This window comes from Ruditapes philippinarum, unplaced genomic scaffold, assembly GCF_026571515.1.
Source record: "Ruditapes philippinarum isolate M1 unplaced genomic scaffold, ASM2657151v2 ctg313_1_1_1_1, whole genome shotgun sequence".
Classification (NCBI taxonomy): Eukaryota; Metazoa; Mollusca; class Bivalvia; order Venerida; family Veneridae; genus Ruditapes; species Ruditapes philippinarum.
The window spans coordinates 18,422-34,830 of NW_026860654.1; the positions used below are offsets into that span (position 1 = coordinate 18,422).

At 32.7% G+C, this 16,409-nt stretch overlaps 1 protein-coding gene across 1 annotated transcript in view; it reads left to right on the top strand.

The window, feature by feature from the left end:
- Nucleotides 1-16,409, top strand: part of LOC132712924 (venom factor-like) — a 61,599-nt gene that overhangs the window by 13,955 nt on the left and 31,235 nt on the right. The window contains exons 11-19 of the mRNA XM_060695359.1: nucleotides 200-283; nucleotides 835-1,032; nucleotides 1,481-1,630; nucleotides 2,110-2,184; nucleotides 2,998-3,100; nucleotides 3,476-3,691; nucleotides 4,632-4,776; nucleotides 6,310-6,377; nucleotides 7,175-7,341. Of these exons, the coding sequence (XP_060551342.1) occupies nucleotides 200-283; nucleotides 835-1,032; nucleotides 1,481-1,630; nucleotides 2,110-2,184; nucleotides 2,998-3,100; nucleotides 3,476-3,691; nucleotides 4,632-4,776; nucleotides 6,310-6,377; nucleotides 7,175-7,341 (1,206 nt within the window). The remainder of the gene's footprint in view (nucleotides 1-199; nucleotides 284-834; nucleotides 1,033-1,480; nucleotides 1,631-2,109; nucleotides 2,185-2,997; nucleotides 3,101-3,475; nucleotides 3,692-4,631; nucleotides 4,777-6,309; nucleotides 6,378-7,174; nucleotides 7,342-16,409) is intronic.

The following is a 16,409-nucleotide window of genomic DNA, read 5'->3' on the forward strand; positions in this document are numbered from 1 at the left end:
AATTTTCTACTGTTAACGACTACTTTTCTACAGCAAAGTGTTACACAAGTGATAAATTATAAAACACGCAATACAATTTGTGACATGGGCTAATTTTTTATTACATAAGTAGTACGACGTCGCACATGTAAATGTACCAGTATTCATTGTCGTGGAATCATAACTTTTATTTACTTTTTACCATTTATTATATTTTCAGGACGACAACATTATGTTAATGAATGCCTTCTCAAATGTACAGCTCGGAAGTACCGTGTCGAATTACACTGGAATGTTGTTTGTGGTGGGTTATTTTCTAGTGATTCTGCATACTCAATTCTCGGTGAAACCTTAACGCAGCTGGGTTTAACATACGTATTTTAAATCCATTTTAACATTACAAATTGTTTATATACCTTCATTCAGTTTTAATGTGTTACCGGTTTGTAGTACTTTCACTACTTGAATTCTCATAGGCTGTTGAAAAAAACGTTGAGATTGAATTTAAGCTAGCTGACGTAATTACTCGTGATAATTGTATACAATGCCGAAACAAATGTTTAAGGCTGTTCCGGGATGACACAGGGTATTATTCATAAGCGTTTTGTCTATTAGTTAACCATGTACATCTACATCTTGGAAGTGTCACGCCGTTAAACTCTGTGTTAATCTATATTTTTCGTTTCAATTGATCCAACAATGAAATTTTGGAAAAGTACTTGAAGAAAATGGTATACTAAAGTACCTTGAAATTAATGATACAACAGTTGCAATAAGAAGGAGAAAATATATTTAGCTAAGAAAAAGTATGGCTATTTTCCGTATGTTAACTGTATTTTATTGACCTTGTTTTAGGTTGTAACAAGAGGAAAAGTTGTCCACGCGGTTTTCAAGCAAGCTAGCAACAAAGCAGTCGAACAAATTGATGATATTTTGCAAGAATTAATCAATCCCACAGCAAGGCTGTTAGTGTTTTACGTAGACGAAAACTCGAACAAGGTTGTCGCAGACTCTATTAAAATTGACGTTGATGCAAAATGTAGAGGAACGGGGGTATGTATTTCTTACAATAAAAACCCCATGCAATTATATATGCAACATTTATGCTTTGTTTCTAAGATAAAGAATGAAATTTTACAATAAAAATATAAATCATTCCTCAGATGCGTTTATGATGAACCTCTGCGAACATCTCTACATTTGAATTCTGCCGATGCCTTTGGATTATTTCATATTAAATGAAGCTTTGCTATCCAAATAGGTATTGCATTTTCTTCTGCCAAATCCAACGCTTAAGGGCTTCCATGGCAGGATTTTCTTCAAGTCGCATGCACCTCTCCGCTTTGCTTTTGAGTTTTATCTGGAACTATTTTTCATTGATGAAAGCTAACTAGCTCTAGCTTACTGCAGATCGTTGGTTCTACACAATAAAAACACGAAATAACAAAGAGTTTTAAACATATTTCCACTTAAATGACAGTTAGTACTTTTATAATTGTAGTTATCTTTAAAAGTTGAAAGTGTTGCGCCGATACCTGGAACAAGAGATAAGATTACTATAACTGGAACACCTTTTTCTTGGGTTGGCCTCAATGCCATGGATAAGGCCTTGTTGCTTCTAAATGATAAAAACATTTTGGTGAAAAATAAGGTAAGAAACATCTTCCTTGAAACGTGCACTATGAAATTAAACTTTTTCAATTTTTCTATGTTCTGTCTTTGATTCAATAAATATTTTCTTTATTTTCTTTTTAATGTAAGGTATTTGTGAATATTTGAAAACTACAACCGTTCCGAAAAGTCTATAAATCGTCTTGCTGTATCGTTATCTCAGTGCGATGCCTATTAAGTAAATTGATTAGGAAAACATAAAATAATACTTACTCATTATGTGACAAAAATCATTCCTTAAAAATAACTTTATAATTCAATATTGTTTTTAATTCGAAAAACTGCTATGCTTGATTATTTGTTTAAAAGTCTCACAATTCCTTTTTACGAGACAGAATAAAACTATGCATAGCAGATACTTCTTTTTCAATTCATTAATCGGGCTTACCAATAACTTTTGTAGATACTTAAAAGAACTTTGATAAAAGAACAAAATAATAGATGCTTTTTACATTTTAGATGTTTGATGTTTTAAGGTCACATGACCTTGGATGCGGTGAAGGTAGTGGTAAAAATAATGGAGATGTTTTTAAGGTAAGTATGGCCATAATTGTGTCTATTATAGTAGTGACTTGATATGATTAAAACAACCACGCCGCCTGAGCTGCGCCAGCAAATCGAGAATTTTCTACAATAATAATAGTTGAACACTAACTGTCACTACTGTTAACCTTTGTCCCTTAGTATGATATCAACAAATTATTTCACCGCTATGATTTAAGTTTCTTCTAATCATGGTATATAACATTATTTACCTATAAAAATTTTAGATTTGTAATACTGTATATCTGTTCATTTAACCTGAGTGCCATAAATTAACATTAGCCATATATATATTCAATGTAAACGTCACGATTGACTGTACAAACATACAGTATTATAAAAGACCACATCTGTGTTTTTCATGTTTATTTCTAAAATATGAAGGAAAGGTGGCGTTAAATGAACGCAACCCCCAAACCTCTCTAACCATTATTTACTAATGTTATCACAGTATCACTGCTATGCTTCAGGTATGTATTTAGTTTTGCTCTAAATGTCATCTTTAGTGTAATTGAAATATATGTTTACCAGAAAAGAAATGAAAAAAATAAAAAATTATTTGAAATGACCCGATTTCGTTTAATTCAATAACTGTGATCAGGGTCTTTATAAAATGAAAAATTAATCTGATGTTGCTACAATAAATTAATCGTGCAAATTAAAAACAGTGAATAAACTCGTAAATATAAAAAAGGCTATGATTGGTTTGACATCAAGTCATTACATCATACATTATATGCATATCGATTTATCACTAAGATGTTCAACTATTGACAATGCATACCTCTAAAACCCTTTTTACAGAACGCAGGGTTTTCTATTTTGACCAACGCCGATGTTGATCGTGATATGTACCGTGTACAAGAAGGATGTAATTCAAACGCTCGTAAAAGACGTTCTGCTGATGGTATTTTCATTAAAATCAGAATTTAGAAATTTAAGTGTTTGTTTCATAAATATTTTTTTTGCATATTGAACCTTATTTTAATTTTATGTACATGTAATATTATATCCCAACTCAAATTTAAACACGGCAATGTGTACTTTTCGGAGACTTGATGCTTGGAATTGTAATTTCTATTAGACAAAGTCTCGATTTTTGGACCTAAACGCATAGGCCCTCGGACGTATTAAACATCTCGGGCTATATGCGCATTTTCATGCTTTTGTAGTTGTTCATGCACTACAAATATGTATTACGCCCCCCCCCCTATTAACCACTGAGATGATGTATGTGTAGAATTATTTGTTAACATTTATTATTGCTAATTTTCTATTACAGATTGCAATGGTGCTGATGAGCGATGTTGTGTATATGGTAAATGGTATGCTGAGACAGTTATTAACGAAACTGCAAAAGAAGAAAGGGCAAAATTAGATCCATACACTTTGTGCTATTCTGCTGCAAAGAAAGCATTTAAAACTAAACACTATGAAATCAGATGCATCCAGTCCATCTTGCACTCATGTATAGATAAGATGGAGTCATTAATTTCCGGTAAGTAGACTGAGTCATTCACATTGTAAATATTAGTTTTTTTGGTTGTATTTCAATATTTAATTCATACTAATTAGTTATACAACGGTGATATTTAAATGATCAATATGGTCCTTATAAGCTCCATTTGCCTAAGACAAATGTGGAGCAACTGTCATGACTCTTTCGTGTTGGTTAACTCCTTTCTTCTAAATTCTATTTTCTCAGAAAATATCAACGCTATCAATTTCAAACTTGATATATAATTTATAATATCATCAAAGGATGCGACATCAAAATGCAGATAACCATAAAATTCATTTTTGTTCTCAAAGTTTTTTATGTTACTTTTATTTCCATGACCAGGAAAGTTTAGTGCGGTGTTTGCCGACAGGTCTTGTTGTATCTCACATGGCATTGTCCGTCTAATTTGCGCATAATTAAGCAACCATACTATTGCTTAACCTACCTACCCTTATGTGGGTTTGAAATAGTTTTTTTAAAATTGCATGTCTATGTTTAACAGAAACTTACATATCATTCATTTGAAAAAAGAATGTATGCAAATTTATGTTTTTGTTATTGAAATTCAAATATTGCTTTTAAAATTGGTCAATAGATATTGTGATGAAATTATATTTCACTTATATATAAATCACCGCTGCTTGTAAACGTATCAAAGCCCAAAGTGCTTATGTATTTATTATTTTTATATTTGATCTATCACATCTCTGTAGACATTATATTTATTTCTACCATTATGAAATATCAACGTCAAATATTTTTTTTATATTTCAAACCATTATATTATGTATGCCGTATATTATTTACTGTTTTACTCCCTGAACATTTCTTTCTGAAGAAAATATTGTCCATTGTTCTGAAATTATTGGTATAAAAAGTGTCTGTTTTTGTTAACTACAATTATGCAATAGGGTTTAATAATTACTTTACATTTTAGATGTTACTCAACTTTCGTCCAGGTCATTAGAAGATGTCAGTCATTATAAAAGAGATTTGAATTTCCTAAACAACGAGAATGTCAAACCTCATCAACGAACTGATTTCAGGGAGTCCTTCATGTTTGAAGAAGTGCAGTTAGATATGTTAGTACATAGTATTTTACCATTACAGTTTATTTACTTTCGAAATCTTAAAAATGATAAGTTAAACATGTATTGTTTACATAATTGCTATTCAAGCTATCATTATTATCATCACTGAAACAGATGCTTTCGTTTTAATTGTAATAGAGGGATAATGCACTTTTTCATTGTGGAAAGACATCTGCAGAAAAAATGAAGACACATTTTATGTCGAGGATATAAAAATATAAAAATATGCGCTGCTGTTATTCTAGCTTACATTTTGTAACAATACACGTCTGTTACTGTAATTCACATTTGGTTTACCTATTTGATTTTCATTTCGTTTACCTATTTAATTTTTGTATCAAGCAACCGGTTTTGTCATGCTGCTTACGTGCTTGTAGGAGGCAATTAGGATTATGTCTTGGATTATGTATTGAAAATGAAATTACCAGACCGTCATTGCAATAAGCTATATTTTACATGGTGAGGAATCGCATAGTAAAAAACCCGTGCAACAGCTGCGCGTGTGGATAAAAAACCAGGATAATAAAGTGATCGACATCTATAACACCCAAATTACACAGAGCCATCGGTGATTGATCGGTATTTTTTTTAGCCAAATTAAGTATCCTTTTCACGGAGAAATATCGTCTTGCCCGATGATCGACCCAGCAATCTCTGGTTTATTTAATCGAGTCTCTCCGTTTCCGAGCCCGGGACCGGGGGGGGGGGATAACGAAAACTTTCATAAAATGATGATCCTGTACGGTATTGTTAGAGAAAAACATTTGCTGACCAGTTTCATTGTCAAGTTCAACGCCTCTCTATTACTACAGTATAAGTTTAATATTCGATTCCTAGAAAATGTATTTTGGTGTGTTTATTGATTTGTTGTCTACATACCACACACATTCTGATTACGCTCAAAAGGTTCAAAGAGTTTGGTTACTTTTTATGCCCCCACAAAATGGGGAGCATATAGCGTTGCACTTGTCCGTCCGTCCGTACGTCTGCCCGTCCGTACGTCTGTCCGTTCGTCCCGAAATCTTGTGTACGCAACTCCTCTTAAACCGGATGGCAGATTTTGCTTAAACTTCCATGGATGAACAACCTTAATGTGTAGATGGCAGTAAAGGAAGGAATTTTTGCTGAGACCAAATTTAACAGAATTATGGCCCTTTGTTGATTTTTTTCACTATATACTATGTAGAAATTTTGTGAACGCAACTCCTCTTAAACCGGATGGCAGATTTTGCTTAAACTTCCAGGGATGAACAACCTTAATATGTAGATGGTAGTTAAGGAAGGAATTTTTGCTGCGACCAAATTTAACCGAATTATGGCCCTTTGTTGATTTTTTCACTATATGCCATATAGAAATTTTGTGAACGCAACTCCTCTTAAACCGGATGGCAGATTTTAATAAAAAGTTCCACATAAAAATCTTACATACAGATATGCATGCTCTTGTTTACGAGCACATCTGCACAGTTCTAGTTTTGAATAGTTTTACACTTTGATTACTATAAAAATCACTTTCAATTTTAGAAATGGAGAAAAACGTAAAGAATATAGTTATCCGGATTCAATAACAGAATGGATGATACAAGCTATTGGTATATAATTTAAAACTTTCATTGCTTGAGTTTCTTAATTTTTTCTCCTTTCAAACGATTTTAACAGTGTACTTTTTATTTAAAGTGTTGCTTATCAGTGTAATTATGCTACTCTTGCGTTAAAGTCAGCGTAACCATCCTGACGATACACTCAAGTTTACGTCAGTCTATTTCTTTGATATTAAAAGAAACCTTTGGAATTTTCCTTGCCCTCCTTTATGCAAAGCATTGGCCTGTATTTAGAAATAACTTTGTAAATATTTTCTATTGTCATTTATCATGTTTTAATGTTGGTTATACTCCTATAATTGACATTGTTATATTGTGGTATTAAATATAAATATATTTATTGCAATGCATCATATTTTGATCTTTTTTTATACATATATTTATTGCCATTTATCATGTTTGATGTTGATTAAACATATATTATTGCCATGTATTACATTATGAATATACTTATTGCCCTGTTTTATGTTATTGTGTTGATAATACCTGATGTATTGATGTTGATAATACATATATTTATTGCCATTAAGCAGGTGTTAGTGTTGATTATATTATTTACATTTGGCAGAATCTTGGAATTGTGGAAATAACTTTTTTTCCCTAGTCAAAATAAACTGCTGTATACTAAAACGAATTTGCTGTCTCTTTGTTTAAGGACCGTGACAGGTGTCATTGAATTATATTTGCATGATCATTTTACAAATGTTTTTGTATGATTATCTATTTCACGACATAATAAACGTTAGTTCAGTCAACCGAGTTGGCTAACTTTGTATTTTCCTATTAAGGAATAACTGAAAACGTTGGGATGTGTATTGCTGAGCCAGTAAATGTGAGAGTCTTTAGGAAGTTCTTCATCCAACTAGACCTTCCATACAAAGCAACAAGATTTGAATTATTTGACGTTAAGGCTACAGTGTTTTATTACGGACAGGAAAATGATCCACCTAAATCAGTAAGGAAAATAAATATATCATTACTATATGACAGCTTATCAAGGTGGCGAACCAAAGTGACTTTATATGAGGGATGTTTACACTTATTCATTATCCCTCATGTACAGATCCAATCAAACCTAGTCTGAAATTTTCATGTAATTTTATTGTGAGTAATGCTTCCGAGGGATCACTTTGTTTCCAGACTTTTATATTATTTTCTTATTCAATTCTTAATAGTTTCTTTAAAGGGATATTCAGGCAAAATAATGACAAAAATATTAAAATGATCTTTTGTACTCAACTCGCGCTAAAATGACATTTCTAAAAGTTTCAGCATGAATTTCTGTTTAAATTCTATATATTTTGGATTTGAAGCATAAATATATCTATATATGTTGAACAAAATTTAGACGCCAATAGAATCACCGAATAGTTTTAAAACAAGTCAGGTGACTTGAACAAATCCTTGAAGTTACATTAACAGATACTGTGGATATTGTATGATTGAAACAAACCTAAATCATTCATTTGACATGTTCTTTAACGTTTCCAGAGTTCACTGTGACAACTATTGTGAAATCCTAGCGCTCTAACCTGACCCACGCGGGTCAGGTTAGAAAACCGCCATTTTATTCTTTATATGGAGAAAAGTTTTGTTCCTTTGACTGTCTAATATATTCTTTTTGAGGGCATTTACAGAATTAGGAATGAAAAATTCAAAACTAAGAAATGAAAATTTTGCCTGTGTCTCCCTTTACTATTACCGACTCTGGATACAGTCTATTTAATTTCAATAAATCATTTCTGCCTGTAAATTCTGTGATGCACAAATACACAGTGAATTCAATCAATGTAAAAACGAAAAAAAAAATGAAATCAGAAAGATTTTACAGACAGAAGGTGACAAAAGAAGAAAATATTTCTGTGTGAGGATTTAATCTATTCTAGCAAAAGAAAGTCAGTTTCATGTTTTTTAAAAGGCATGTTATTTTTCTTTTTTCCAAAAGTCATATCGGTTTGTCATCTTGTAATGCGCCGTTACTGTTTAATAAAGCACCGTCGAAACTGTTAATGGGTCTGTTCCAATTATCAATTAAAAAAATAAGTAGAGGAAACTCACAATTGTTATATATAATAATCTGAACAAGTACTAATATCTATATGCTTCTGAACGAAAGTTGTTATTCATTATAAAGTTTTTCGGAGACATTTTCTCAGCATACATGAGTAGTGTGTTTATAGGGGTCATGTTTTGGTGCTCGCTGCTCTGATCTCATTATGTAATTATGACGTAATCTATTGTAAGGTAATTATCTATAGTACAATAGTCTATTGTAGATAATTATGTAATAGTCGATAGATAATGATCTATAGTACAATAGTCTATTGTAGATAATTATCTCAATTGTGTAGATAATAATCTAGAGTACAATAGTGAATGTATACTTTATTGTAATGATAAGATAATTGAATCTTATTACTATTATTATTATGGTATTGATTTGACGTCTCAATTAGAGACTAATGTTTGGTAAATCACTGGGGGGCGGGCGAGCAGTAAACGAAAAACAAAATGGCGGCGACGAACGAAAATAAGTTACATGACCGGGCACATTCGTTGTTTTCAGTCGCCGCCATTACAACCAAAATGCAATACTAACTCCGCCTTCTTTTCTCTGTCTTCATATCGTTATTGTTGTTCTTATTCACTCTCACCATTCAGAGACTTAATAACACAGGACGTGATTTCATGATTTTATTCTTAAATCCTTTACATAGCTTAATATTTTTACTGAAAATGGATACGTTTGAAGGCAATACCGGTAACATCAACAACAATAATTGCAATACTAATAATAACAACAACAATAATAATAATAATAACGATAATAGTAGCGACAACTATATAGTGCCCTTAATAATATCAAGTGAAACGACAACAACAGGAATATCAGCATTGACGAATAGTCATTTACATGGGAAAGTAAGCGAGGATATAACCGTGACACAGAACGGGCCTCATTCCGTGTCCAGCGTTTATCAGTCTGGTCGCGAGAATGAATGGTGTTTCAAATGCGAACGTAGAGGTGCTAAGAACAAAGTAACGTACGTTGCGCAGTTAATGGCAATGTTTGGAGTTATCTTACTTTCCGCAATACATTTATCCCTGCGAAAGGGCGAAAACGACAGTCTATGGGTGGCACTCTTGAGTTCTGCCCTTGGCTATATACTGCCAAATCCTATGCTGAGATACAGAAAATCAAGAAAACGCATTGACAGCGATATATCTCAGTCTAGTTCAGTGCAAAGTCTGAACTTCATGAATGGAGAAACACGCGAAAGAAGCGAAAGGTGAATACTTAAGGCGGATTTATAGTGATCCCGAACATCCGGGAAGTTTTGGGGGACTGAGAAGATTACAGAGAGAAATTAAAAAAGAGGAAATCTTCAATTTTTCAAGAGCCGAATTACAGTCTTTTCTCGAATCAAATGATACATACACTCTAAATAGGACTGTTCGACAAAGGCACAGAAGAAACAAGATTCAAGTGGCAGGCATAAGGCAACAAATGGATGTTGATTTGTGTGATTTTACCAAACTGAAAAATCATAACCGTGGCATAAAGTATCTTCTTACGGCCATAGACTGTTTCAGTAGGTTAGCTTTCGTACGCCTGTAATAGTGCCGGTTTATTATCAGTGGTTCAAGCTGATTCGAGCCCAACACTCAGTGGCACTCTGGACAGACTTAAAATATAAATGGCCAAATTACTATGCGGACGACACGTGATCACAAATATGTCTTTAAACGGCACTTTACCCAGGTTCTCTGAACTCTTAATTGCCAACCAGTGGCTAGGATGGTGGTGTAGGACGCTACCTTTAATTTACTCTTATTAAGAAAGTACAACACAAGACTTTATAAATTTAACATTACGAGATTTATTCTAATCATAGACTTATTTAAACGACAATCGTGTAATTTATTTATCAAAAGTATGAATAAGACTATATATTTAAGCAGAATCTACCAACAACTAGTTATTTATTTAAAAAGAATTTCTAAGTATTTACTAATAAGTATAGCCTAAATTCTCAAATCATATAGATTTCAAAGAGAGTCAAAACTATTAAGTTTTGAAGAGTGCCAAAGCAAAGCTCTAAAGCTTTGAAGTGAACTGACCTGTCGGCCAGCTCCCAAAACAAGATATATAGAAATTCACCCGGTATTTATACACTTTTGGTAGTCATGACAATGCTTAACTATAAGATTGATTGGTCAAAATTACTCATAACAAGTTCTGAACTAATCGAATTATATTAATCAAGTGGACCAATAAAAATGTAAATCTAAACCGAAAGAGCCAATCAAGAGGTCTTTAACAGATAAACGTTAGGGAAAGAAGCCAAAATGGACGACAAATGAATGGTATAAATTTGACAACTAAATATTTTATCAAAATACGGTCCTATTACATTCCTCCTTCCTTAATTAAAAGACGTGTGGGTACAAATAAAAGGAATATCCACAAAAATTTAAAGGTAGAATCTGGTATTTAATTATTAAAGTAGCTTACTAATAATTAGAAAATAGGTACTTTATTCCAAAAGTAGATCTAGATATCGAACTATTAACTATTATATCAAAACTCTACGGTAAAAGGTAAACACCAAAAATTTAATTCAAGCAATCTAAATTCTATCAATGAAGATTTAATTTGTTCAGAACTGTATTCAGAAAAAATATTAACAAACAAAATAAGTCTGAGCCTGAAATGTATGATTATCAATAAATCTCTTTTATTAACAAAATAACAAGGATTATACATCCAATCCTTTAAATAACAACCAAAAATAATAACAAATGTAAAACAACAATATCACAATATTATATATATAGTATGACTGAGGCTATGAATGCACATTAAGACTGTCAATCATCCAGATAATCTAGCTCAACATTCCTGTCGTACCAGTTGTCCAAAATCTCATTCTGTGCCCGTGCCTGTCTCTCCTGTCTGTCTCTTTCTTTTCGCTCCTCCCTTTCCTGTACCCTTCTCAATTCCTCCTCCTCTCTATTCCTTCTCTCCTGATCAGCCCTGTCTCTGATCCTCCTCAGACCTTCTCTGCCGTTCCTGCAAGTCAGGGTAAACAAATTTCCTGGCATTGCTGGATCACGATATGTAGGGTTGACTGCCCTCTCTTCCAAACAAACATGAGCTTTCCCGGCTGAAGAATTGTGTCTTTTAGCATCATACTTTCGTTCAACACTGTTTTTTAACAAGTTACACAGCAGACAAAAACAGTCCTCATATATAGATGTGCCTGTTCGACAAAGTGTTTCCCAAAGTCATTATACTTGGTGAAAAAAGGTATCTGTCTGCAGCTTGAGCACTGGCAGCATGCCCTGGCGTGGCCATACAGGGTCTATCACACCATACTGATCAATGATAACGTAATGTAGAAATTGATTGCAAACTGAAATATTGAAAAAACAAATAAATGATCATTATATCATGTATATAGTACATAAACAATAACAATCAATCAATACTTCATGAAATTACTCTTAATCATAGGAAAATATTCCTATTTTAATTAACACTAAGCATTGAACCCTAATATTTACATTTGCTAACATTAACTCTTACATATGTAACAGTTCTTTAAGCACAATTATCTTAATATAACACAATCAATCCTGTGTTCATATTTCTTTTAATTTTAATAAAGTTTACTAGAAATATTTACATTCTACATAGTTCTAGGTCATGTAAGGACTATTATATTTATCTTAGATTATATATCTAAGTTTTAATTACACAAATACTTAATCATGAATGTATACATATTTTTTTATTTTATATATCATTTTTAAAAAAAAAAACATGTATACAACAAAAAATGTCATATTATATATCAACTATTATAATTGATATTACTTAATTTTCTAAAAGCAACTTTAATTGCTGAACCCACTTATTTACAGATTATGTACTATAATTAAGCCTTATGTCTTAATTGTTGACAGCTTAATGATTAAGCACTGTGTGCTTAAGTAAAAACCCTACATTGATAATATTTCTCTGGGTTTTATTTGTCTTTCACGCCTAGACCTTGGTACAAAAAGAATTTCTTTGTTTTTATTCTTTTCATTGTCTGAATTAATCTGAACATTTGTATTTTCATTGTCAGAACATAACATTTGATAAGGAGATTCAGACTCCAAATTTACATATTGATTTGCCCTTAACCAATTGCTAGGAGGCATTTTTCCCTCATAAATTTTCAAGTGATCTACATGAACCACAATAGGATTAGAATCCTCAGACTTCTGAATTTTATAAGTCAAATATGTAATTTTTCTCAAAACGAGATATGGGCCTATCCAACCTTGTTTCAATTTTTTATTTACAGAGGGTGGATACCATCTCCAAACCCAGTCTCCATTTAAAAATTCCCTAGGTTTTAAATCTCTTTCATAGTACTTCTTCTGCCTACTAGCAGCTATATTCAATTGGTCAAAAGCAAATTCATATGATTGTCTCAAAGAAGTTTTCACCCATTGAACATATTCAATTGGACATTCTACTTCTGTAGTATATAGTGGAAGTCCTACCATTAAATCAATAGGACAATCCAACTCTCTCCCTAACATAAGTAAATTTGGGGTACAACCCGTACTTTTATGTTGTGTAGAACGATAGGCTGCTAAGACATAACACAGATGGTCATCCCAGTCTGTTTGATTTTCTTTAAGGGAAACAAAATGAGATAACATCTGCACTATAGTCTTATTAGCGCGTTCAATCATCCCGTCCGATTTCGGGTTATAAGGACAAGTCCTAGTCTTATCAATTTCTAATAAGGAACATAAACTTGAAAATAATTGGGACTCGAATTCTCTCCCCTGATCTGTATGTATTTGAGCAGGAAACCCATATTGTAAAAACACCTGAGTAATAAGGGTATCCGCTACAGTATAAGCTGTATGATTTGGAACAGCAAAAGCCATTGTCCATTTAGTAAAGTAACACCCACAGACTATAATATATTCATTATTCTGTTTTGTTAAAGGGAGAGGGCCCAGAATATCTATAGCTAAAATTTCCATAGGGCGATGAGCTTTAATTTGTTTTAAGTGAGATTTCCCTTTCCCGGGGCCTGGTTTACTTTTTGCACAGCTTTCTCACTGGCGAACCCAAAGTGCTATATCATTAGCCATACCAGGCCAGTAAAATCTACGTTTAATGCACTCTAAGGTGCGATCTCGTCCCAAATGGCCAGAATATCTCTGTTCATGAAGTTGCTTAAAAATATAATTCCTAAGTTCCTCAGGAGCTACTAATTGATAAACACACTCATGATCATTAAAGTTCTTGTAATACAACAAGCTATTACGGATTTCAAGTGTTTCCCATTTTTGCCATAATTTAATACATGTAACATCTGAGTGCAGATTTGATAGCTCTGACTTCTTAGGCTTTGTTAAATATTCTTGTTTTAACCTAATTATTTCAGACACTATAGAGTCGTTAATTTGAAACTCTAGTAATTCTTTACTGGACCAATGAAACAACCAGTTTGGTTCAAGATTTTTATTTGTGTCAGATTGTAATTGCGAATTACCTTGACCTATAGGGTTTATGCTAACATACTTGTTATTTTCAATAATTTTTGATTTTTGAAAAGTACTAACACACTCCTGACAATTAGTTATTTTGCATGGCCTTTTATTTTTCTAGAAAGACTATCTGCATTTAAATGCTTTGTACCTTGCCTATATTCAATGTCAAATTCATAGGCCCCAAGAATATTAATCCAACGTGCCAGAATTCCTTCAGGCTCCTTAAATTTTTGAAGATATGTCAAACTTTTATGATCTGAGCGAACCAAAATTTTCTTCCCTAAAAGATAGTGTTTATAGTGTTGTATGAAATGAACTATAGCAAATAACTCCCTTTTTGTTGTACAATAATTTCTTTGTGCGGGGTTAAGAATTTTACTGCCATAAGCCAATACTTTTTCTTGTCCATTTTGAACTTGAGAAATGATTCCTGATATAGAATCAGCACTTGCGTCAGTATCCAAAATAAATTGACTACCATTTTCCTCAGGAAAAGCCAAAATAGGAGGATTAACAAGACAAGTTTTTAATTTCTCAAATGCCTCATTTTCACTTTCATCCCATTTAAATTAGCATTCTTCTTGTGAGTCTCGTTAGAGGTAATGAGAATTTCGGCAAAGTTTTGAATCATTTTCCTATAGTACCCACAGATACCTAGCCATGACATAACTTCATGCTTATTAGTAGGGGTAGGCCAATTTTGTATACTTTTCTATTTTTGATGGGTCACAAGTAATACCACTAGCAGAAACTTTATGCCCTAAAAATATAACTTCCTTTTGAAACAGTTTACATTTAGTTGCCTTTAATTTAAGGTTAGCATGTCTTAATCTTGTAAATACCAAGAACAGATTTTTCTAATGCTTCATTGAATGTTTTCCCTAAAATACAAACATCATCTAGATACACTAAACATCTCTCAAAACCTAAGCCGCAAAGAACAGCATCCATTAATCTCTGAAATGATGCAGGGGCATTTTTTAAACCGAATGGCATAACTTTAAAAGCAAATTGTCCCTTCCCGGGTATCCGGAAACTTGTTTTATGTGAGTCATACTCATTTAATTTGAGTTGCCAGTAACCGCTGGCTAAATCTAACAAGTGATAATAATGGCTGTTAGATAAATGGTCTAATGTTTCATCAATCCTAGGCAAAGGATAAGCATCAAATATAGTAGCTGAGTTTAAACCCCTAAGATCAACACAAAATCTTATTGTGTTATCTTTTTTTCTAACTAAACATATTCCTGACACCCAAGGGGAACTACACGGTTCTATGACATCTTGTTCTAACATTTTGTCAATCTCCGAATTAACAGATTCTTGTAAATGTATAGGTATTCTCCTAGCCTTGCATTGCACAGGTTTTGAATCCCCAGTGTTAATAAAGTGCTCAGCAATATTTGTTTGGCCTAACTTGCCATCTGGACCCACAAATATGTCCTCAAAATAGGTTAAAAGTGACTTGACCTTTGATTTCTGATCCTTATCTAGGTTATTTTCAACAGACCTAAAAACAGACCCCAAATGTGTAGGTAAAACACAGTCTTTAAAGTTATCTAACTGAGTAATAGAATTTTTATAATCCTGAAAAATTTCGGAAATTTCAGTTAATGAGCCTAAGACACTGTTTGGTTTCAAATTCACAGGCTGATCATTTATATTCATAACTGATATAATTGTCTTATTTTCTTCAGTATCAATCAAAGATCTAGCCACTAAAATACCCTTATCTATGAATTTGTGAGTAGGGTCTAGTATATTATATCTGTTTAAGCAATTACCATTTATGGTTGCATTAATAGTCATTTCTACTCTAGCAGGGATTGTAATTGTCTCTGATACTTGTAATTTGGCACAACATATTGTGTGATATAGAGGATATTTGTTTAGTTCAGTGTAAGATCGTAATATATTTCACCGAGTGAGCACCAAAAGGTATATTTCACGAGTGGCGCAGCCACGAGTGAAATATGAACTTTTGGTGTTCACAAGGTGAAATATATTTCGATCTTACACTAAACTAAACAAATTTTCTTTTTATTACATGCAAATAAACGTTTTAAAAAGACATTAAACCTAATATTGAATGAAAAGCGCGCCAAATATTAATACAACGTGACGTCATTTACGACGTCTTGTCATTAAGTTGGTACCAAGTACTGTACACGCTGGTATTTCACTGAAACAACGTTAGGGGCTTAAATTCCAAACAGTGAAATTATCAAAGTGGTAATTTCACTGTTTCAAACAGTGAAATTACCAGTTTTATATCACTGATATATTTCTATAAACCACCGAAAAGCATGTAATAAAACGATGTATTTTTACTTTGCCCAGCTTAGTTTTCAAAATGCGTTTGGCAATATTCAAAGAAACATCAAATTTCTCAAAAAAATCCATACCCAAAATACCAATTTTCTCTTCAATGTCAGCGACAATGAATTCAAAAGAAAA